This window comes from Apteryx mantelli, chromosome 1 (genome assembly GCF_036417845.1).
Source record: "Apteryx mantelli isolate bAptMan1 chromosome 1, bAptMan1.hap1, whole genome shotgun sequence".
Classification (NCBI taxonomy): Eukaryota; Metazoa; Chordata; class Aves; order Apterygiformes; family Apterygidae; genus Apteryx; species Apteryx mantelli.
Genome location: NC_089978.1, coordinates 60179335 through 60204613, shown reverse-complemented (window position 1 = coordinate 60204613; position 25279 = coordinate 60179335). Strand labels below are relative to the sequence as shown.

At 39.9% G+C, this 25279-nt stretch overlaps 1 protein-coding gene across 1 annotated transcript in view; it reads left to right on the top strand.

Annotated features, from left to right (window-relative positions):
• Nucleotides 1-23622, top strand: part of SLC15A1 (solute carrier family 15 member 1) — a 31339-nt gene extending 7717 nt beyond the window's left edge. The window contains exons 3-23 of the mRNA XM_067293577.1: nt 365-449; nt 544-685; nt 1959-2078; nt 2737-2836; nt 3098-3188; nt 4762-4845; nt 6675-6757; nt 7991-8077; nt 9162-9251; nt 10833-10877; nt 10980-11012; nt 11228-11316; nt 12828-12909; nt 14400-14525; nt 15916-16065; nt 16460-16509; nt 17139-17246; nt 17387-17480; nt 17948-18094; nt 19754-19861; nt 21159-23622. Of these exons, the coding sequence (XP_067149678.1) occupies nt 365-449; nt 544-685; nt 1959-2078; nt 2737-2836; nt 3098-3188; nt 4762-4845; nt 6675-6757; nt 7991-8077; nt 9162-9251; nt 10833-10877; nt 10980-11012; nt 11228-11316; nt 12828-12909; nt 14400-14525; nt 15916-16065; nt 16460-16509; nt 17139-17246; nt 17387-17480; nt 17948-18094; nt 19754-19861; nt 21159-21344 (2100 nt within the window). The 3' untranslated portion in view covers nt 21345-23622. The remainder of the gene's footprint in view (nt 1-364; nt 450-543; nt 686-1958; nt 2079-2736; nt 2837-3097; nt 3189-4761; nt 4846-6674; nt 6758-7990; nt 8078-9161; nt 9252-10832; nt 10878-10979; nt 11013-11227; nt 11317-12827; nt 12910-14399; nt 14526-15915; nt 16066-16459; nt 16510-17138; nt 17247-17386; nt 17481-17947; nt 18095-19753; nt 19862-21158) is intronic.
• Nucleotides 23623-25279: the final 1657 nt, after the last annotated feature.

The following is a 25279-nucleotide window of genomic DNA, read 5'->3' as shown; positions in this document are numbered from 1 at the left end:
TCATTAATGTTGTCTTTTTGCATATTTTGGGGGTACCTGTGAAGATAACTCTATTATTAGAGGCCTAAGACTTCAAATAACTTGAAGGTCAAACATAGTGTTGCTAAATATTTCTTGCAAAGGGCAGATGAGAAGTCTGTAGAGCTCTGGAGACCACAAGGGGAAAGTGAAAATTGATTCTTGACTGAGGTAGATCAGCCTGGTTCCACAGCAGTCCATGCAGTTTCCTAACCGCTGAGTATCTACACACCCCCTGTAACATTCATACTGAGCTTGCTCAAGTTGTGGGTCACATTTAGCAGTGTTATTTTACCTGTGTTTTGCATGGCTCTGTCTGAACTCACACTGTCACACTTGCCTCCAGCCAAGCTGCTTTGGCTACCCCATCAGTATCTTCTTCATCGTCATCAATGAATTCTGCGAGCGGTTCTCCTACTATGGCATGCGAGGTATGTCCCGCGTCTTGCCTCTCCTCTTGCCTACTGTTGCTTATCCAGCCCCGATTCTGCTTTCTAACCTGTTGTTTTGTCCTCCATCCTACAGCTGTGCTCGTTTTGTATTTCAAATACTTCCTGCATTGGGAAGACAACTTGTCTACAGCCATCTACCACACGTTCGTTGCTCTGTGCTACTTGACACCAATCCTTGGAGCACTTATTGCGGACTCTTGGCTGGGAAAGTTTAAGTGAGTGCTTACTCAGAAAACAACCCAAAAACCATGGAAATTCGGTTGAGCTCAATGGTACTTGAACTGTTGCTGTAGCAAAGGATTTAGAACAACCACCTCAGAACTGGTGTTGGCTACTTCAGAATCGTTTGGGCTTTTTTTCCCATGGAAAGTTTGAGGTTTTAATTGATTTAGCTCAGAACTCAAACTTCACTACAAGTTAGCAAATATTACAGTTCTGTTAATCAGCTAATTGCATTAGTCTGCTTTCCACACATGCTGCATGTTTTCTCTCATCTGGACAAAATGTAGGCTGAACTGTAAGGAACAGAGGAGCTGCGAAAATGAATAGAAACTGGAGGTTATAATTACATTTGATTGCATCTTTACCTATTGCAGATGGTAAATTAATTGGTGAAATACTGTTTTATGTGGTATTAAGAGAGACTTTTAGAATATATTCTAAAATATTCTGTAATTAATTTCAGTATTGATTTGACAGCTCAGTGGAAAGTTTTACTGAGTTGCAACTGTTTGTTTTAAATGATGAATTCTGAATTTCTTTTGTGTGTGCTAGCTGCTCAGAAAAATAATGCTGAATGAAGTGCTTTCAAATGTAACAAATTATTTCCAACAGCCTGATCTCATTCTCCTTTGCTGATGTTGTGCTTCTAATAGTATTTACTTTGCCAGAAAAAGCACTATAAAAAGATTTTTATTGAAGGATATGAGTCAGGAATGTTAGCTGACTTGTCAAAGGTCTCCCAGAGATTAGGGATGAAGCTGGCTCTGGAGTCGAGGTTGGCTGCAGGCTGCATGATCATCTGCCGCTGTGTTGACAGCCTCTGGGAGACCAGATATGCAATCACTGTCAAGTATGCTCTGTGCATCTGGTCTGATCAGTGTAAGCTCATTGCAAATAGTTTAATATCTTGCAGTTTGTCCTGTTATGTATGAACATGCCTGGATACATGTTTGTTCACTTGTTTGGATGGCATGCTCTAAAAAAAAAAAAAAACAAGTACAAGCCAAAATACACTTCCACAACACATTGATGTCTAGAGAAGAACCATTTTTCATATTTGCCTTGCTTAATTAAACAAGGCGCTCTCAAAATTTTTCTTAAACAAAATAAACATAATAGAAATAGTATTGTGACAGAAGTATGTGGACAGATTTTTAGAGTAGCTTGTGATAAGTTATGAGTCCAGATCTAATGTCTGTGCTGTATATCCTCCTTTATTAAACATAAATGTATGTAAGTGTTTTGTATCTCCTTTCTTTATAACAGGACCATTGTTTCCCTGTCCATTGTCTATACAATTGGGCAGGCAATCATGTCTATAAGCTCCATAAATGACCTGACTGATTACAACCGGAATGGCACTCCTGATCATATTCCAGTGCACATGTGAGTTGTTTTGTACATGTGTTTTCCAAGTTGATGAAGGGTGGGACAACTTGAACCTTAAATTTATGCTGCCTGAATTATGGCTGTCTTTAAGAAAACTGTCACCCCTGATGCTTATGCACCTTTAGAAAATCTGCCATAGGCCAACTTTAATTTATACAATCATTGTTCCTGAATGGTAGTTCAAGAGATGTGTAGTCTTGTTCATACATGTTCTTGACTCCTTATTTCTAAATAGCTTCCTTCTTTCCTAGTATCTGCCTGAGATGTCTCAGGTAGTGTGTGAAGAATTTAAGCCATGCTGACTTCACCTGTGTGAAGCAGATGTTAACAAGCACCAATTTCTTTCATTTGCTCCCTGTGAATCACTGAGTTATGATCATACAGTCTACCAGGCCACAGACACTTCCATGCATCTCTGGCCTCGGTTCTCCCATCCTGATATCTGTGAGCTGTGATTAATTAAGGCTGATTAACTAAATACAGTTCTTAAAGTGGCAGATCTTTTCTTGGCTTTCTCTTATGAGAAGCCAGACTGATGACACCCATTAATGTTAAGGCATGTCTGTTGTTTAATGCTTCTGCTATTAGCTTGGGCAGTTCTATGGGCCTGCTATTCATCTAAAGGAATGGAATGATTTTTTCTTCTTTGTCCCAGTGCCCTGTCTGTTGTTGGTTTGATCCTCATTGCACTTGGTACTGGTGGCATCAAACCTTGTGTGTCAGCATTTGGTGGAGATCAGTTTGACGATGACCAGGTAACACTATTTTTCAGATTTTGGTGATCATTTTTCAATCGTGCATATATTTTTAGTAATGTTTGACTGTTGCTATACTCTAATGATATACTTATCTAGACGTGTACATTAATGTAGTACTTCCTGAATACCTAAAAAAGAGGAGCTAGATAACTATTTGTGTCTTGAACTGTACCAACTGAGTTGCTGATAGTTTGATCTAGGCTGAGTGACATGGCTCAGGTCAAGCCTTTCTGAACAGCCTTTTTGTTTTCACTGCAGGAAAAACAAAGAACTAGGTTCTTCTCTATCTTTTATTTGTCCATTAATGCTGGAAGTCTTATATCCACTATAGTCACCCCAATTCTCAGAGGTAAGTCTACACGCTTGTCTATGTAATGTTAAACAGCAATAAAGAATGAGTGTTGGGTTATAGTTCTTTAGGTATAAAGCAACAGTTCAGCTCCCTCTGCTAGCTGTTGTTCTTCGACAGCTCATGAAATTATTTGGCAAGTTAATCTTCAAGTTTTCTTGTGTCTCATCCAGCTTCTCAGGAGCGAGATATTATCAAAAAAGCCAGATTGAGATCTGATTTGCCTTAGAGATCTAGTACGTCCACTCCTGAGGAGATGTGCTGAAGCCATGACTACTTATACCTCTGTGGAATTAAACCTGCTTTAGGCATAAATATGGCACTTATTCCAATAACTTTAAAATCATTACGCGAGAAAGAGAAAAATGTGTCATTAGAGTTGTCTTGTTTGGAGGGGAAGGAAAGGTGAAAGAGTGCTTTACTGTGGAAGTGAAGGCTATTTTAAAGTGTGCCTGTATAAGGTATATGAACATCCATGTACATGCAAACATGTGTGACAGAGTAAACGTCTTTGATATCATCAAAATGGGGGGTTAATTTGTTCTGATTATAATGCACAGTGTGACTTTCAACAAATGAAAGCAATAGCCTACCAAGCAAAAAGCAAACCAACTTGCTGATACACATGCATACATATGTTCATTTGCAAGCTTATACAGATGGTGTTATATGGATGTGGTTGGCATGAGTTTGGGGAAGGCTGTTCTTCTCAAAAGTAAGAAAACTATATGAGAGTTCTGAAATGAACCTAAAGCACTAGAGTAAAATTCTGGACTTTGGGTTTTTTGACAGCAGCTGGATGGAACAGGCTATATAGACATGTTTTAGATGTTTGCTTTATGCAAATTCTGTCTTTTCCCAAAATGGAAGGAGATGAACATAGGGAGCAACATGCTTCCATGCTGATACAAGATGAAAACTAACTTGGGAAAATGGTTTGAAATGACAAATGCAGCAGAAGAAAGTGATAACTTTACTTTCTGTGTGGCTTGACTAAAAGGTTAATATAATTGGAGTCAAGACAAATTAATTTGCTGCAAGCTAATATTTTGTTCTAATCAAGTTTTGTAACTCTTCTTTTAGAAGAGGTATTGCGAAAGAGGTAATACATTTTATTTAGTCTTTTGTTACTTCTCCCTTTTAATCACCACGTCCATACTTTGAGCATCATGCCAGGATGTGTGTGAAGTTTATAAAGATACATCACTGACCCCTAGGGGGTGTTTGAGAGTTCTTAAACAAGTTACACTTGTTCATAAACAGAGATGTAAGTTACATAACTTGTCGCAGAAATCTTTGTAGTCTAGATCCTTTTCCTCCAAAAAGTTGCATGTGACCCTTCTAGCAGAATTCTTCTTTTTCCTCAGTGTAAACCTACAAATCCACATGATTCCCCTTCTTAATAACGTAAATAAGTGTTTGATGCTATTGATAGTTTGATCCAATTTATTCATAACATCCGCAAAGATTTTTTTTTTTCTTGTGTCAATAATGAATGCAATGTATGTAAAATATGTAAAATAGTGGCAGTGCTCACTTGGACTTTTATCTAAGGTTACTTTATTTGCTTCAGGTACAGAATGTGGCATTCATAGCAAACAACGATGTTACCCACTAGCCTTTGGAGTTCCTGCTGCCCTCATGGCTGTTGCACTGAGTAAGTTGAACTGTTTCCATCTTACTGCTTCATGGATACAAAAGTGATTAGAAGATAATGATTCAAGAATGAGAAGGTAGTGGAAATCTCTCAGGTATCCAACTCTACCAATACCTGACTTTTATTCTGCAGTTTTTGACTTAGGAAATTTTTATTTTGTTTTGGGATTAACCTAAAATTCTCATACTTTTACAAGGAGAAATTTTTTTTTCTTTACTGATATCTGAATTATTTGGTGTCACAGGTCATAACTGTATCCCTGGAAAAAAAGAGCTGCATACAGCATTTTCCATTCTGTAATTTTCTCAGTTGGTGGCAATTCTCTTAATGATTTTTGCATAAGACTGCAGAATTGGGGTGGGAGGGAATGTAAACCAGGGGCAAGAAAACCACTCAGACTCATTTCTTCCAGCCTATAATAGCAAAATATAACATTCACTTAGAAACATGGAACCTGACAGTGAGGCCTTCTCGGGTAGCATTTAAATGTGCTATGGAATAAATACCTATAGAGAAATACCCGTGCATGATTTTTGCTTGGATTTGCTGTTGTGCTCGAGAAAGCTAACATATACTTATTTACTCTGCTTAGGGTGTCCTGGTCTTGGCATATCTTTTCTTTTCTTCCAATGATTTTTGGAAGGACCTCAAAGGCACCTAGTTCGTCCCCTGCCTATGAGACCTGGTCAAGTCTGTCTAGATCTCTAAGTGCACGCCTAACCTATGGTGATGGGATGGTCTGTTTGAGGATTCAGTCTTCCCCAGAATTAGAAAGCAATGTGATCTGCAAAAAGGGGTTGGAAGACAGCACATTGAGCCCATTTAGCCTGTTGGTAAACTCACCCTTGAATTTTTTTTTTTTGAGAGGGCGGGGGGGACATAAATACTTCCTGTATGTTGTATAATTTGCTTTAGTGTCAATACTCTCCTATAGTGTCCTGTTGCTTGGACCACTGGGCTGTATAAATTAAAGATCTTTTGAAGGCAGTATAAGAACACTGGGAAAGAGTGGTTTTCAAAATTATCCCTTAGTCCTGGATAGAGTAATTGTCCTTGTGCTGGTGAAAGGTATTTCATATACCATAATAGTATACCAGTATTTGTCTATTAAACTGCTGCATTTTCAGTAGTTGCACTACAGATTCCTCACTGAGCTTTTTAGCTGCAGTACAAAGATGAAAAAAATGTGTTGTTGTTAAAAGCAGCCTTTAGGGCTTTTCCTAAACAGTATGGCTGGTGTGCACCACAGTATCCCTCATGGTCCTAACTGGGAGCCCGCCCAGGCCACATCTTGTCCATGCACCCAACAAGGCAGGTGGCTGCCGTGGGCGTTTGCCTGTGTTGCGCTCCACGTGCAGCAGGATAAGGCCAGGGAACGTGTTTGGACGTAGGAGTTGCAGAAACTTTCCCAAGTCCTGCAGTTCAGGCGAAGCCTTGTGTGCCCCTGCATGAGGAGAGCTGGATTGTCCTGTGCTCTTGAGAAGGAATCTTTAAAGTTGCTCTACTACAGTGCAGCAAGGCCAAACCTAAGGTCCAAAGTGAGCCTTGTTTTGACCATAACTCAGCTAAACCATCTTGCTCGCCAAGGACAGTGGCCATTTGCCTACATGGCTCCAGATCTAGTTCTTTGTCTTGAAAAAATAGTAGTAATTTGGTAATATTAATTTGATTTCTTTTATTGTATAATAACATGCCAATAAGCACATTCATTCCTCCTTAGAAAGTTTATTTCCATCCTGATGTAACCCCTTTATTGTTATGATTTGCATACGAAAACTTTTGCTGTTATTTTCAATTAATCCTGAATTGTTTTGTTTTACTCATTGTAGTTGTGTTCATAATTGGAAGCGGAATGTACAAGAAAGTTCAACCTCAAGGCAATATAATGGTTCAAGTTTCCAAATGCATTGGAGTAAGTAATATTTGTTTTCCTGAAAAGCCTGGCCAGAATTTTCAAAACTGTTTAGTATACTTACTTGGACCAGAAGTCTATCATACTATCAGAATTTTTGCTGAAGCTTTCTGACTTTTTCTTACAGAAGGCTTCTTACTGACACCTCCAGATTTATAGATTGCCCTTGTTTTCATCTATATGGTTTTCATCTATATGGTTTTCATCTATATGGTTTTCATCTATATGGTTTTCATCTATATGTAACTTATACACAAAGAAAACAAAGCAAGATGTCACAATGATGTGTAAAAAACTTCTGGGAATCATTCCTTCCTCATTTGTGTACCTTAATGCAGCCCTATAGGGGGAGAGAGAATCTTGCGTTGACCTGAGTTTAGGTTATCTAAGTTTTAAGAATAGAGCTACTAGTATCTCTTACCAGCAAAAATTTGTTGCTTAATAAAGAACAGGTTATTTACAATGCCACCCACTGCACATTGACACCCATTGTATTAGGGAAGCTAGTGGGGTTACATGGTGGTGCAAGTTTGCAAGGAAGGGAGCTACATCTGCATGAGAAGTGCTGCATTTCCCCAACAATGTGTCTGAATTCTGATATCGGGGGATTTTTTTCATTAATGCACTTCTCCATTCTCCATGCAGATCTGCCAGCATGTTGTAACCCAGACCATTACTTATCCTCTAAGCATTGTCAAAAACAAATCTCTAAATGTGATTTTGGCCATCACTTAGAGTGCTACCCCTAAAGCCCAGTTCTCCTCAGCTCAGCCTGGAACATTAGACTTGCATGTTATCCCATGCAGAAGGTCTGTGAAGTCTTCAGGAGGATATCTGTATATATTCAGTTTCAAGAAATGAGGAACTTCTACAAAATGCAGCTTCCCATATAATGAAATGTATTCTTACACCCATTCAGGTCTGAAAAGTTGTGCATATGACATTTTTCTATTGTCTTCAGTAAGTTCTAACAGCACCTCATATTGAGAGAGACTGACTCTTTCTGAGCTGTTTGTTTTACCCTAATCCCAGGTGCATACTTCACTGGATCTGCAGTATGAGGCCTAGAATGCAATGTTCCTTTAGATGCTTAGAGCAGTTACAGAAGTGGGTCACCCTGAGCACTCTCCAAAGATGGGCAGCAGGGGTGTCATCTTCATAGTGACAAAATGGCTTATAGCATTAAAAATATTTGTAACATCGTTAAACAAAGTTCTAATGGTATCTCCTCAGTTTGCCATCAAAAACAGGTTTCGGCATCGCAGCAAGGAGTTCCCCAAAAGAGAGCACTGGCTAGACTGGGCAAGTGAGAAGTATGATGTGAGTATTATCTGTGAGCACTCCTGCACCCTGACATTTCTTAACCCCCAGTTTCTGTTTGGTCTGCTCCGGTCCATTCCCTCAAGCTCTAGATAAATAATTCTGTGCCTGTCTCAACCATTTAGCAGTTAACGGTCTGGCCAAATGTAACTGCTCCCCTGGGTTGCAGGTTACTGTCATAACTCCAGCGGGAGAAAGGAAAGCTAAGTAGAAGTCAGTACTCTGATCACAGGCTGCAGGGAAAAATTCTAGGGAGCTGAATAAAAGAATGTTTATTTCCCTTGTGGAACAAGTACAGGCACCTATTAATTTTAGGGTTAATAAAAGAGCAAGTATTATGTCTGGATTCTTATGGTCTTTATCTCAGTAAACCAGCTTCAGAACAAACTTCAAACAAAAACGTGCTGTTTTAATATGACTGCAGAAGTGAACAACAGGCGTGATGCTGAAGGTCATGGTTAGTGCCTAGGGCCATAACATTTGTCTCGGGATCAAACTGCAGAATTGTGCTCAAGAAGTTTAGCTTAAGTAGAAGAACACTGCATGCCCTCGCCTCAGTACTGAGTTCAAACTCCTTACCGTGGCTCTGAAAGCCTTGCGTCCCTTAGTCCCCAGTGAGGTCCTGTGCTCCCTTGCCTCCTACACACTGTGCCGTATTGCCAGTGGCAGCACAAATCTTAGCCTGTCTTCTTTCTCTTTTGTCTATATGCATTTTTCATGTATGAAATGCCTCCTCAGTTGCTCATTGTTCAGATGCCTCCAAAATTTAGTTTTGCCAAACACGTTAGAAAAACAAAGCAATGCTAACTGTAGAACTAAATCTCATGCTGCCATCAGAGTATATATGCCAAGAAACACAGATCTGTTATAAATGTCACCTTTCACTGGCAACCCTTCTCACAGCCACAAGCAGACCTTGGGCTTTTTAACAGAAATCAGCAGAAGTACCCACAACATACAAAGTTCAGGACATGGATAAATAATTCATGATCAGATCTTGTGTCTTCACCTGTTGGTGTGCTGTGAATAGCAGCCTTAACACAGTGTCTGACTGATTCCTTTTTATAATTCTTACTCATTACAGAAACGACTTATTGCTCAGACTAAGATGGTACTGAAGGTGCTTTTCCTTTACATTCCTCTCCCCATGTTCTGGGCACTCTTTGACCAGCAGGTAAATTCTTTAAACTGCTTATAATGCAAACCGGTACTTATTCTGAGTCAGTGTTAATACAGAATGTAGCTACTAAACAAATATGTTTTTCCTCTTGGGTGCTAAACACAGCTTTTGAAGGTTAAAATGTAGATTTTTCTTTAGTACGCTTGTTTAAAAAAACCACTTTCATCATAGTTTTTGGGTTACAGTGCATGAAAAAGATTAAGGGGAAACCGTGCCCTGTATCTCCTTCTCATTCTTTGTGGGTAAAAAGAGGCAGCCTCAGGAGGCTGTAAAAGCTGGACTAGGATTTGGTTAGAGGTTAGGATAGATGGCTATAAACCTGCTCTCCAGTGTGCAAGGGCACTGCATAGTGCTACAGAGGGGCTGGGCAGTTCTGCAGTCCCAGAATAGCCTGAGGAAATTCAGTTTACCTAGTCACCCCGCCAGGACTGATTCAGTGACTCTGAGGTCTCTTCAAATCCTGTATCAGCCAGGACTGAGAGGATGAAACAGTATTTTAAAGCTTTCTTAGCTCCAGCTCCTCCTTTGCTGGCAAATGTGAGATGCAGTGCAGAGTATAAATGTTTTGGAGAATCAGGGATGAAATGAGCTCGGTGCCAGTCTGCTTAATCACTCAGATTTGTTATGAATACCTCACATATAGACACAAGTCTATAATTCCCATTGACCTCATTTGGACTGAAGGGTGCTCAGCACTCATGCGAGCAGGCTTTTATATTTAAATACTGAAGTGTGAACTTAGGAGGGTATCTGACAGAACCAGGGTTTGAAAGCTTTAGCTATGATAGAGGTATGTTAAGTTTGTTTTAACAAACCGATTCCCTGGACCATGCTTCTCTTTCGCAGTAACGATGGATGTGACCTGTTACACATGAGCATTCCTGTTATGAAATTCTGAACTAAATAGTCTGTGCAAACTATCATATCCCTGATAATGATATATCACAGGTACTTATATGAAGTGGTGCAGTAGTATGGTGGTTAAAGGCTCTTGCCACAGATGCAAGGATGTGAGCTCCCGTTTCAGTCTGGGCTCAAGGTGAAAGTCACCTGCACTTGACTCGACTATAGGCAGGTCTTCTGAGCGATGGGTCAGAGGCCACTGGGATCCCATCCTGGTTCTGCAGCTCCTTGCTGGGCTGTCTGCAAAAAGGACGGGCCCACCATAGCCATGGGCTGCCCAGGCTTGGGCAGGAGGCACCGAGACACTGGGGTGACTTCTGTGCAAAATAAACTTCTAGTGCTCTGTGCAGCATGTCTCTGTGCAGACTCTGTAGCTAGTTTCATATAGTAATAGCTAAATGCTGGGAATCACGATTAGGCTCTGAGTGCAGCATTTCTTTGCTATTTCCTTTCCCAAGTATTATCTTTTGCTCTTATTTCATAAAGTTAGTAAATTAAACGTGCCATAAAAATTTTGTTTACATGTTTACTTGGCAGAGTAAGAGAATACTCTTTCTGTATTTTTTTAATTATATTGCATGTCTTTCCCGACCCTTTACTTCAGAAGTTCCTCTTGGATTGTTTTCATAAGGCTGTTTTACTGTCGCATTTAACTTTCTTTCTTTTGTTAAGGGGTCAAGATGGACACTGCAAGCCACAACAATGGATGGGAATTTTGTAGGTTACTTTTTATTGTTTCTCTTAATTAACATTTACTTTTCATATCAATTTTATTTGTTGTCATAATATTAAAACCTATTTATCTTTATTTTTCACCAGGGAGCTATTCAGATTCAGCCAGACCAAATGCAGGTATAGTAATCTTCTGTCTGATGCTAAGTACTCCCCAGGGATACTACATGTATGTATGTACATATACGTGTGTGTATATATATACACATATGTATGTATATGTATAAACGTATATGTGTGTGTGCACATGCATATCTATTCTTTTTTTAATTGCCCTTCCTAAAAAAGGACTTTGAAAAATGCTTAATTTTTTCCTTCTTATGTTCCACTCACAGACTGTGAATCCAATCCTGATTATTGTCATGGTCCCAGTTGTAGATGCTGTGATTTATCCTTTAATTAAAAAATGCGGGATCAATTTTACGTAAGTTGATGTACTTACCCGATTTCAACAGAGGCTCACATTAGCAGTTTCTTTAAACTACTCTTCTGGCCCTGATGTAACAAGAGCAAGCATCCAGCAAAGGAGAAAATAGAGGTGTAGCTATATTAAAAATGGGTTTTTTTTTTTTTATTTTTTATTTTTTTTAGTAAGTTAGAGCCCTTGAAGTGGTATATACATGTACCACAGGCTAGAGGAGGAGAATCTAATAACAAGAGATCAGTGTCACTTTCTTTCAAGTTAAGGGCAATTTTTTTTTTTCTACAGGAGAAATGCTATTTACTGTTAGTTTGTCTCCCCCCACCCCATCACCACTAAAGTATTTATAAAAAGTAGAAATACACATCTTTAACATGCTTTAACATGTAGTATCTCTCTTTGGCTTATAACTACCTGTGAGCAGATACATTGCCTCTTCAATCCTGGCAAGAAGTCTGGCTCAGTAGATACTTCTGTGTGAAGTTTTAGAGGACATCACTCCAACTTTTAATGTTGGAATGAAGTGGTTAGCATATGCAAGTTGGAGGGGCAGAAGAGGCTCACCATATTTAACAAGAGAAAGGAGAAACTATTGGCTTTGTCTAGACTTGCATAAACGCAAGCGAAGGATTTTTTGGACTTGGCTTACCTTGGGTGAGCTCTGGGTTTGGGTAGATCCATTACAAGGCTGGCTTAGGCCTCCAGCAACTGGCTCCCCAGCTTTTTCCTCAGTATCCCTAAAAATATAAGTTTTTTCATTATCTGGGTCATTCCCAACTTTCTTTGCTCCTGTAACAAAATTGGCTGGATCATCAAATAAACCAATGAGAAGAGAAATGTGCAGAACACATTTCTTGGAACAATTTTTATAGAGGTAAGATGCAATATTCTTTTTCCATCTAGTTATGAAAAACTTGGTGTGGTGCATGCTGTGCTGCAAACATATACTGTCCTTTGTTTGTGGACATTCTGCATCTGTCAATTGATGCCATAAATAAAATATTTGCCTTAAGTTTACCTCTACAGCTTACATGAGTGTCAGTAGATGTCTCTCGACTCAATACATTTCCCTGATTCTTTTTCAGTCTGTATTATTTTGATTTACACGTAGCAATATAGACATAAAAAGTTGTTATCCTCTTGTACAGGGCGTAAGTTTTTGTCTCTCTATTGTTTTGAAGCTAACAACCATACTGGATTGTTTACAAGTATGCAAACCCAATAACAATTTTGTTTAGACAATAATTAACCTTAGGAAAGAGCCCACCAAATGCTAGTAACAGGTTTAAGATGTTGCAAGTAATTTAGATTTCCCAAGACACTAACTATGAGCTAACATAGAGAGCTACCTAGCCTTGCAGGATACTTTCTGTAACAACATCAGACCTTCAGATGGTGATAAAGCATTAGCTATGGTCATGTTAATGTTCCTTACAATAGAAAGAAAAACTAACAGCTGAAGCTTTGAATTAACATTTGTCCTAAAACTCATTTGTGTCTTGTTGCTGTACTAGGCCGCTGAGGAAGATCACTGTTGGTATGTTCCTTGCATCTTTGGCTTTTGTTGCTGCTGCCCTTGTGCAAGTACAAATAGATGTAAGTTCAGCCACATGCAAGTAAATAGTGGTATTAATATTCAGCTGTTAATACAGAACAGATTCTGTTTAATGTGGAAATGAGCCAAACAACATGTATAAAAGACTTGTAAATTATAAACCAAGAATGTGAATGCAGAGAAGTAGAGGGAGGGAGAATCTTAAAGTGTATTGCAATACAATGTGATCAGTGTAATAAAATTATCAGCTATGAACACAATCCTTCAAAACATCTTGTGTGTCATCAGTATAAATTATATGTCTAAAGGCAGCCTCAGGTTTTTAACTGAGGTTTAAAGCTGAAAACCAGAGACTTGGTTGATCTGCCAGCTTTGCATCTCTCATCTTTTCTAATGTTTAGACTGGAGATGGAATGTGTCAGGCCACAGTCAGGGAATTGTCACACATCACGAGCGAAGAAACATACCTGCTTAAGGCAGGATTCATTACACCTAACTCTTCTTGCCTCAAAGGGAATTATAATGCCGGAACTAGATCTAGCTTTCTCATACAGCTGGGGAGTCCGAGGCACCTCTGGGGAGTGATCCATTGCGTCCCAAGATCTGAAATGCTGTCCAGAGATGCCTGTCTGTCTTCATGCACTATTGAGACAAGATGCTTAACTGTTAAATAGCTTCGGTTAGGAATGAGGAATTCTCCCCTTAACCTGAGTCAGCAGTAAAACAAACTTTATATTCAACTCGGTCTCTTGAGGTTGAAAGTAAAGGGTCTGGTCTTCAGCTAGTAGGGACATATCCAGGCCATTTTCCCGAATGCCCTGTTCTGAAGGCGAAAGTTGTGCATAGACATACTGGCACTGGGCATAAGCCTCTTTCAAGCTGGTAAATTCCCAGATAGTTGTGCAGGAATCTTCTGCAGAAAGAAAAAGATGGACCTGTATTTGTGATGCGATATACCTAAAGTGAATGAAAAGGACAAAAGCACAGCATGTGAGATAAAGTTGAGGCAGAACTAAAATGCATACGACTCTTGCAGCTCTTGATGCTCTGCAAGAGCAGGTGCTATTTACTGTTAGATCAGGTAGAAAGTGGAGTCTCCAGATTAAATTCAGTTTTGCTTTGACTGATACAGAGTTCCTTTTTGCACTGGGTGGTGCCCCTACATGCTTGTGCCCCATGCAGCAACACCAGTGCTAGGAAAATGGGAGTCAAAACATGGTAAAAAAATTCAGAAACCCAGACTGTTGTAGGCTGTGGGAAAAAAGCCCGTGCCCTGAATTCGAGAGTGGCCCTGATAGTGACAGCGTGCCACAAGAGGTGAGCAAAGAGGAATCATATCTGGCCATGGACATGGTGTTGTGAATAAGGGGTTTCCTTCCTTGCAGAAAGCAGTAAGGCAACTTGTGATACTAGTGACTAAAACCGTTGCATCCCCATGACTGATAACTGCAGATCATCAGGCAAGTGCTAATCTTCCTTTTCCATGTGACTTAGAATAGAGCACTGATTTCACTTTTTTTCTATCCAACAGAAAACACTTCCTGTTTTCCCTGCAGCTGGGCAAACCCAAATCAAAGTAATAAATCTAGGTTCTGTTGAAGCAACAGTTAAGTTTGAACCTGGGCTTCAGGATGTGTCTTTAGCACCTCACATGGCAGTAAGTAATGGAGGGGGGGAAAAGCCAGTCAAAAAATGTCAGCGGAGCAAGTCAAAGTTGTTCTTAACTAATAGTTCAGAATTGATTCTTTCCTAGTTACCCCTGCCCTGTGTTTTAAAAATGTTTTTGTACTGCTGTGGAGTGAATTATTACTGAAAAAACACAGTGAATGAAGAAATAGCAACTATTTCAATATTCTAAATAATACTAACACGTCTAAGAGAAGGGGTGTTTTTTTCAAAGAAGCTTTTTAAAAAACTTAAATGATTTTCAACTAAAAAAAAATCTCACTTTTGCAAAAAAAGATGCTATTTTTTAACAGTAAGAACATCCTTTAATGCAAAGAAAATTACATTCAGCTCTAGTAAATCACTGTTGTTACTGTAAGTAATCACATATTTGAACAGGAAGGTTTTTCTGTGGTTATGTAACATATTAAGCTTCAGATTTTGCTATCAAAGAACTGGTGCAGGTTCTATTACACCACAGTCTTGATTGCTAGCTCTATTGACAGCAAAATGCTGTGGAGCTGGTGGACAGTATTAAAAATGCGTGCAAGGAAGCCCAGCAATGCAAGGGTGTTGTCTGGAAGCCTTCAGTCCTAATCTCGTCTTTCCATATGTGGAGAGAGACCCTCTTCCAGCCCATCCTCAAGATTTTCCTTGCATGGAAACTAACGTGTGGGGAAGAGCTAAGGGTGCCCAACCTATATCCTGATGTGTATATAACCATGGTGCACATCTGAAAATGAAGGATGTAAAATGCTCTGCTCCTGTTAGAGACATCTTATAATACAGATGTTTTGAATTTTCTGTACACCTGTACAACATAAAAAGATTCTTTAATACTTTATTAACATGCTTATTAATGTTTTAAGTACTTTATGCTAATGAAATATATTTAGAATATTTAAGATCTCCTAGTAACAGTCACTTCTATTATGCTGAAACCACAAAGCTGCAATTTGGATTTGCATCTCTTGGGAAGTGTTGCTGTTTGTAAAATGCTGCCTCCTAATCTGTGCTAGTGCTGTCTGTAGTTATACAGAACTTTACGCTGCAGTAGTGGTAAGTCTGGTTTATCTGGAGCAAGAAATTCACATGCACACAGGAAAAAGTAACAGCTCTTCCTGTAATGCTTGTAGGAAGCTCATGCTATTTTGAAGTTTGTGTAAAAGCGGAAAATAATTGAATATTGATATAATAAATTAATGTTTGTTGAAATCGTAGCAAAAATGGAAACTGAGATTCATGTGATCCGTGGCATCTCAGAAATAATGTTCTTGTAAACTTCTTGCCCACTGAGTCTGTAAGCTTCCTGCAAAGGTATAGGCAAGCCTGCAGTTGCATGGAAATTCACAGCAATTCTACTTTTTTTTTTTTCTTTGTAGACAGGCTACATGACATTTGACTCTTCTAAGTTAAGTTTATCAACTATAACCTTTGGAAGTCAAACTATAGATCAAGTGGTCAGCTCACTAGGGGAAAAACGTCATACTCTTGCAGTTAAAAATGTTGGAACAACAATTGTAGCTGAATTGGTAAGTCTGTTTAAATCCTAGGAATATGCCAATCTCTTATCAACAGTCTTGCCCAAACACAGATTGTGTGCAGCTGAGAGGAGCAGCTTTTGTTTTGTCTTCTGTTTTTTCTCCACTACCTGAGGAAAACCGTAGTGGTGAGACTGGAGAGCTGTAGAGAACAACACAGGATGTTGTGAAAAACTGCCTGACTTAGTATTTAAGTTAAACCTTGGTGAAACAGTCACTGTGGTCTTATTACAGCATTTTCTAGCAAACATGTCCTGGCAAGAACTTAAAATGAGGTCTGGAGTCTTGTTTTGAAGCCTCTGTTTTTCTTATTGTATGTAATATTGCACATTTAAGCTGTTCACTGATGCCAACAAAATATCTGTATAATTGTCTCTTCCACCAGCTGCTTGACAATATCACATCAAAACCAGAAGAAGGAAATAATCTCATCAGGTAGAAGGTTTTTTTTAACCCCTCCTAAATCTTAGTGGTGTGACTGTCTCTTCAATCTGCCTCTTGGGTGTACTCTTCTTGTTTAACTTCATTTTCTACAGTAGGGAATGTCCAATTGCTGGACACATCATTCAGATGTGTAGGGGAGTAGGAACTTCCAGGGCATGGTTCATCTGGCCTATCTAGTATATCTACCTTTGGTATAAATTAGCTAAACCTTGAAAGTGCATGTTTCGCTGCGTTGTCTAGATTCTTTTCGTAGACAACAAGCACAGATACATATATCTATACCTCATGTTTTATTTTGGGTAAGAAGTGTTCTACTGCTTTTCTGGGGGGAGATTGTGCATCTTCCACTTGCAGATGTTTGTTACTGCAGAAGTAACAGCTTGTTTCTGGCATTCTCCTAAGCAAGCAGCGGGATGATGTGGCTAATGCAAAAAAGCAAAGCTAGGTCCACATGCTTTAATGGAATTGGAGAGATCTTTCAAAAATGTCAGTTGATAAAAACGAACGGGAAAGATTTAATACTTGTTGAGCTGCCAGTATATAATATAAAGAATACAGCTTTTACTTCTAATGTTTTATGAAATACTGAACAAAATATGTATTACTGTTGTATTTTGAAGATTTATAAACAATATGGCTCAGACGGTCAACATCAGTATGGGTAGCACTCACTTTGGACCACTGAAATCTCTTTCTGCCAGTAATTATAAAGCCTTTTCAAGAGGAAGGTGAGCATTTCCTTACTTTAATCTAAACACATAAAGAAATATATAAAGACATACTTGTCCTTGGGAAAAGGACACTGAATTTTAGTTTTATATAATACACATATGTATTCTATACCTGTGGACTGAACTTTTTTCTTCAGTAAAGCTATTATTGGGAATACAAGTTCATCTTCTTGTGGAATTTCCTCAAAGACATTTGGATTTGGCAGTGCCTATACGATTGTAATTAATGAGGTGAGTTGTCAGTGCTCTTGGTTAGTACAGAATTACTTCCATGTTAATGTTTTCTTTGATTAAAAAAAACCCAAACACTTGACTGTTGTACAGCTATCCCTCTTGCCCTTAATAAGATGTATGAAAATTCTATCATATGTATAAAACTATCTGAAGACAAAAACTTCATTAACTATACAAATAATGATGGATATGATAATGATATAATGTAAGACTTCCTGACTAATGGCTTTAAATCTTTAGCCCTTCTAGACACTAAGAATTTGCATGAATTCTGCTACTAAGTCATCAGAACTTTATAACTCAGTATGTCATGTTCATATGCAATATTGATCATTTTTTACTCTCCTAGAATTGTTGTATGTATATATATGATTATATAAAAGATACAAAATTGTTTAGAATACCTTTAGAGTACAGAATTTTTATCACTTTCTAACGTGCCATTTTAATGATCACTGCTACAGTGTTCTGGAAGCTCATTAGCGGCAACATACATTGAAGATATCCCACCCAATACAGTCCACATGGCTTGGCAAATCCCTCAGTATTTTATTATTACATGTGCTGAAGTAGTTTTCTCTGTCACTGGACTGGAGTTTTCATACTCACAGGTAGGTTTTGCTCTTCAAAGCTCTCGTTGCATTAAGAATCCTGAGTTAATCCTGTACAAATGAAACTATCTTCTGTGATTTATTGTTCTTTAAGTGGTGATTCCATGTTGCTGCTTTGAACCATGATGCTCTTTAGAGCCCCCAAGCAGGACCATAGGCTGGTACAAATTGGCCTTGTTCACTGACATTCATGGTGTCTTCCATGGAGCTATGCTGAATTACACTGAATCGTTTGAAGACTTGACTACCCGTCCCCAAGTCACCTTCTCACACAAATGACTTTCCACTGAAAATAGGTGGAACCATATGTCACACTGTCATGCTATGAAGGTTCGATAGCAACGACTGAGACAGTAATATAATAATAATAAAAAAGATGTTTATTTCCTCACACAAGTTCTTGGATTAGTAACATCCATTAGAATAATGCGATTACTAATTTAGGAAGTATAACACAAAACCATCAGTTACTAATTTAGAAAGGATAACCTGAAACCATCGATTACTGCGTTATTAATTGGAAGGACTGCTTATCCCTGCTTGAAAGCTTTCTTGTTCACTCTCCTAGTGAGAGGGCTCTCAACCTCGAGGAGTTACCTTAACCCGGCGTCCCAGGAAAAGGGGAGGGCGGGGATACTCACGGTCCAGCCGGAGAGGATGATCAGGTCACGTTCCCGTCCCTGCTCAAACTCTCCTAGCTCCCAAGTCTCTTTTTATACGGCTGGGGCTCTGGGCAAACACTGCTTTTGCTGACTTTTAGCAAGTTTCGCAATCACAGGACTGTCTGTTTGTCTGCTTGGGAGGACCCTGCTAGCGAGGCAAGACCACAACACCTCCGTATTGCTTCTTCCCTCCCTGGGGGTCCGTGCAGATTCCAGGTGGCAGACCTCTTCAGTCTTGTTAATGCTGCCATTCCGCAGCCTTATACATATCAATCCTTGCGCATATCGGTTGGTAGACGACTTTAGTCCTGTTAAGTCCTCTGTTCGGCAGCTTTGTGCACCTCAGCTCTTGTGCTATCAGTTCTTCTGCATATCAATTGACAAACTTCAGTCCTGTTAACTCTTCACTCGCCTGTCACCATACTTCTGCTGTAAAACCAAATTGGAGAGCCAATATATGTAAGGTGCTAGTACTTGTTCATTTTATCTCCGTATCAAGATTGCACTGGTTTAACTCAGTTTTCTTCCCATGCAGTGTTTTGCAGAAGTTTAATTATATACTTACAATACCTTTTTCTTCTGACTTTTCAGTTTGTCTTATTAGCTGTGCGTGTCTCTTCCTTTAACTCCTGAGTCTATATACTAGAATGATGGGGCAATATAAGATGCAGTTTGCCTGACTATGATGCACTCAGATTTCTTCATTTAGAGTGTACCATGAGACTGAGTCAGATGTAAAATGTGCATGTTAACTCATTGTGTATGTCAGCATGCACAATGTAAATAGTGTTATAGCCAGCACTGGAAATCTCTTGTTCTTCAAAGCCTTGGCCTGTATAGTTCTCTAACAACAACAACAAAAAAAAATCTGCCCTGCCCCACAGTGTTTGTTACAATATTAAGAATGCTGTAAACCTCTGAATAAATGATAAAGCCTGAGTGAGTTAGTTATTTTGAATGCAGTGTTTGACTAACGCTAAGTGCCTTGTTTCCATAGGCCCCATCTAATATGAAGGCAGTGCTGCAGGCAGGATGGCTGCTAACAGTGGCTGTTGGTAACATAATTGTCCTAATAGTTGCTGGAGCATCCAAACTCGGTGAGCAGGTAAGCACACAGGCAATCAGCATGCTGCTATATTGCATTATTAGAAAGCAGCTCTGGTACCGAGGAGAGTTGTCACAGATAAACCTCAAAATCGTAACTTTTGAGCATCTGCTGCTACGGTGGAATTTGTATTTATAATTGGCATATGTGAGATTAAAGTGTTAGCTAGAACAGGGTACCAGTCAGGTGTAGAATTAGTGTTTGACTTAACAACTCCATTGGAGCACGTAAATAACTCAGTTATGAATCTGAATAAGCTATTTGGATGAAAACTAGTGTTGGAGATTGGGACAACAGAGTGGTAACTTGCCATTTAGAGCCTTTTCTAAAGAGTGTGCTGGACTTCTTCCCTGCGTTTCTCCACCCCCCCTCTCCCCCCCCCCCCCAAAAAAAAAAACCCTGTAAACAACATTAATAAATACTTCTTCAACAAGAGTTCCTACCCCTTTATCTATTGCTTGTCATTCCTAACTCTTGCTTGGTCTGGTGCCTTCTCTTGCAATCAGTAGTTTCTGGCATCTCTACAATAAATTGCTTCCTGTGGTGTGGAAAGGCTCAAAGTCCAGAACTTCAGCCTAGACAAATGGAATTAAAACCTGCTAAAGCTTTTCCCACTAGTGCACCTTCACCTGTGCACCTCAGCCTTGCCAGTCCCTTCTTTCTGCTGTCTCCACTGGTTTCAAACCTCACACCTCAGTGTATGAAAACTGTGGTTCTCCTGGTCAAGATGACTTGGACAAGATTTCCTCAGACTATTTGTGACACTCCCTAATGAATCAAAAGGGATGATACTTGAGAGACAAAAGAGCCCATCTTTGAAATAGGTCTGGTATTCCTGATATCTGCTAGATTAATCAGCAAGAGCATAAAACACAGCAGTTAAACCTTTTCAGATGGACAGATCACTTTGAAACTAGAGTTTCTAGTCTAACTCTCTGCCCAGATTTGCTGTCAGTAAAAGCCTTTGCTACTGTATTAGTAAAAGTGGGATCACTGCCTGCCTGGTTTAAAATGAGATTATCTTACTCTAGAAGGAGGAGTTGAGTTTCCTCTTTAGTCTTTCAGTACCGCTCCCACACTTCCAGGAAAAGAGCACTGTAGAACTCTTCAGCATTCACAGGCCTTTTCTTGCTTTTCAATCTCATACTTAGTCCTTTTTAAGTTATACAGTATTTGTGTGTGCTCACAGTTTCACATTTTAATTAACTCAGTTTCTTGTGAACAGTAAAATGATGTAATTCCTTGGAGGAAAGGCTATTGATGGCTAAACTATGCTTTTTTTTTTTTTTTTTTTTAGTGGGCAGAATATGTGCTATTTGCTGCCTTGCTGTTGGTGGTTTGCATTATTTTTGCTGTCATGGCTTATTTTTATACCTATGTTGATCCAAATGAGATTGAAGCCCAACTTGATGAGGATGAGAAGAAACAAACCAAAAAGGATAAAGACCTTGAAAAGGAAGCTGAAGCTGTCTCTCAGATGTAAAGGTGTATTCAAGGAGTGTTGTAAACTATGGTATTCCATTAACTGGCTTTGCAGTAAGAGGAATCGGGGTATCAGCAATGATCTCTGGATAATCTCTCTCATGGGAGAGGTTAAAAGAAACTGTTCTAACTTTCTAACTTAAAATGCAGCCTCTCTTGGGAAGGAGAAGGAAAAGATTAGTCTGTCTTGTACAGAACATGGTACCCTGAAGAAACTCCAGCAGAATTTGCAGTCACTCTTAAAATGGACCTCAAGCTTAAATACCAAAGCATTAAAATACTGAAATTGCACTCAGCACTGTTAAAGAGACCCTGTGAAAAGATGTATTTTTATACTGTATTTCAATTTTTTATCATGAAAGAGGCAGATATTTCCAGGAAATAGTAATTGAAGTCAAGCTATCTGCATGACCCCTGTAGTCCCACTGTTACTGTCATATTCACGTGATGTGGATCCCTCCAGCACTTGGCCTTAGTCACTCAGTCAATCCAGTAGCTGGCCCCTGGATCCTAGGTCTCTCAAGCTGCTGGCACCTGGACACATGAGCCCCCAAGGTCTGCAGCCCTCCTCCAGTTGCAGGTAGAGCTCCTGGTCCATGCAGGAACTGGCACTGGATCCTTTTATCTCAGATTGCCTCACGCACATACAAACAGGTCTCATAGTTGCCCCTTGGACTCCACAGTCTCTCCAATAGCCAAATCTTAGACCCTCTGGTATTCCCAGCATCTGGCCCATTCCTAAGCCTCTGATGCTAATGTCCAGCTCAATATTTGCAAGTGGTTGCACAGACAAATACACCCAAACAATAATACATGTTCCAGCGTCTCCAGTTGCAGGTGCCTATGGGGTCCTCTAACTTTTGGATCCCACTCCAGTGGCTGTCACTTAGACCTCCACGTACACACATGTGCCTGCAGAATAGCAAGTCGCCTCACCCAGGAAAATAGTTAGAAATGGAGTTTAATAAGACAGGACAGACTGAGCTGATCACATGTAGGGCACAGCCAGACCAGGGTGCTGACCAGCAGCTTGTTTATACACGAATGCTCCCTTTTATCCCCTTATCCTTCTGTTTTCCCACATTTGTTTCTCTCCAAACCACTGTGATCCCTCCCACTCCCTGCTTTTGGTTCCTCCTCCAAACATCCTGTAAAGTCTTGTACAATCCTCCAGTGCTCTTCCCTGCACCCATATGAGCCCCATACCTGCCCCCCCCAGTAGCGATCCCCCTCTGTCTGTGAGGTGATGGGGGGAGCCTCTCCCCCTGACTTGTGGTGCTGGTGTCCCCTGGCCCACAGGGTGATGCTCCCCCAGGTCAGCGCTGGGGGGCCAGGACCAGGGCTTGTGTCTCTGAATGGGTTATTGGGGTGCCCCTGCCTGTTGTTGTGCCCCTGTGCTCCTTTGCATAAAGGATGAGCCTTTTATCATGTAACCTAAGGAGATGAAGCACCAAGACATCTCTTGCACAGGTGTCTGCGGAGGAGCTGAGGGTTTGCTCTGCTTGTGGCTGACCAGCCAGGCCTGCTGGCTGGGCTGCTCAGCAGCCTTTTCTTTGCCGCATAAGTTAAGCAAAGAAGTTGTCTCTTACCTGTATCCCTACAGGAGAGCATCTTCTGTCTACTCTTTTGGCCATGACAGGTGAAATGCTTATTTACCATCTGAATACTTTTTTCTGTTGATATGCAGGACACATGTCTATTCTTTATATCATAAACTCTTAAAGTGATCACTTTAGTGAACCCACTACCTTGTCTGCCACATGGATTGATATGGTTTATGGGTAGGAAGCCACCAATGCTGTAAAAAATAGAAGGAAAAACTTTCTGACAAGGAGAAAACAAACTGCTCCGCCAGCTCTTCAGACCCCCAAGATAGATAGTGTGGAAACAGCAGCATATGTGACCAGATTTTATCTCATTTTCAGCAAGGATTGATGTACTGTAATTAAGACAAAATAATCAATGCACCTTCTCATGCAAAAATTCATGTTAAAAAGTCAGAGAACCTTATATATAAGCCTGGGCAGCTCTTGTCAGCATTGCTTGCCACTGTGGGTCTAGAGGCCATGTGAAGGGAACTGGTCTTTGGGCTGGAATCAAGTGTTTTTAGTCCCTTAGTTTTTAGGATTAAAGAGGTACAGTTAACCTCTAAATTTGTCAATGATTATTTTTGCATGCTGCTGTCTAGACTACTGGACTACTAAGGGGGTCTTTCATATATTTTTCTGTTACAGAGAAGATATGCTGAAATCAATCAAATTAAAGCCTGATCATTCTAACTTCAGTCTTTGTAGTTAGATGGCAATGATTCTTAAAAAAAGAAAGAACTTCTGAAAAAATGCAAGAGTGATGAATTATGAAAGTCTGTTATAACAGTCAAATTTGCACTCATGTCTGACCAGGTAGATAGAGGAATATATATCTCTGTATGCTTGCTAATATTACAAATATACTGTACATTTTCCATGAATTTTCCTAATACTTGGTAGCTCAGTCTAATGACACATGACCAGGGCACTTAAAACTGTTCACTGTCAGATTCTATGATCTACATGAATTAAGTCCATGCTATTTGGTGTTCTTGAAAATGTGTCTAAAAGCAGTGTAATGCTTTCAAAGAATTCAACTGTAGCCTTCCTTACAGTTTTGGAAAAAGTAGGACTAACCTTTGTACAAAGCTTTTTTATTTTATTTTAATTTCTGTTATTAATTTCCTGGAAGTAATTGCAGGTCACTGTTAAATACTGCTACTCTACAAATCAATTTGACATTTTTCATTCACTTCTTGACTCAATGCTTTAGTATAATATCACTGACCATCCTGCAGAAGGTAGAATACTGGTAATAAAATAAAGAACTGAATCTCAGCTTTAAAGGGTAAAAAAGAGGCAAATTGTCAAAGGCAGCAAATTCTGAAACCATCCTCCTCAACAAGGTGGTTTGGGACAATCAGGGATGCCCCATTTCCAGTCTAATTCAGTCATTGCCATTACTCAGCTGCTCTGCATTTGTGCCTAGGAGACACCACTGCAGGACTGGGTTTGGTCAAGTTCAGCACAATACAAAAGTAATGCCCACAGTTAACTGGACTCTCTATTATTGCCATTAAAATAATTTGATTACTTTCTTATTACTTTCCTACCTTTATAACATGCTCATACTTAATCTGGGTAAATATCTAATGCCCTGCATAAATATCTAATGCCCACACCTAATGCATGGTCCATGCCCTGTGGAGTTTAACAGCTGATCTGACTGCACATAGAGGAGTAAGATGAGCAAAGCAGAGCCTGTGTTTTTCAGAGAGGAGCTGTGACCTTGTCTTCATCAGCTCAAGTCACATGTGCATTTTAAGAAGCTGATGTGAAGATCAGTGGCCTCAGCTGGCATCTTCCCAGTCACTTGGCAACTCTCAGCAGCATCCTGGTAGGAGTGACTCTGGGGGGAAGGTTTGGGGGAAGAAAATAGGCAGGGTGTGGGAATCGCCATGTCTTGTCAGGGAGGGGGTTCATCTTCACGAGTTTAGGGAGCTTGGTAAAGGGCTGGGGATGGTCTCGCACAGGAGGGCCTCAGCGCACTGGGAAGAGAGGTGGGTCATGGGCAGAGCACTGCCGCTGGGTGAAGCCACTGCACAAACTGGCACCGCTCTTAATTTTGTAACCTTCATAACTGCTGTCTTGGGTAGCAGCTCAACTGGGCATAGCCAAACCACTGATGACCCTCTCTAAAGGGTCATTTTCAATGAGCTGCAGAAGCAAAGCTTTTTGGCAACTTGCACAGCTTGTAGAAACTAGCTGTTACTATTTTCTTTGTACTGACATATCAAACGTCAGTTTGACTTCCTTACACAGTACTGCAGCTGCCACTGGATACCTCTCAAAGGAATCCTAATTAGTGCAGAACCTAAGCAAATAATCTTGCTTTTGACAGCAGAAA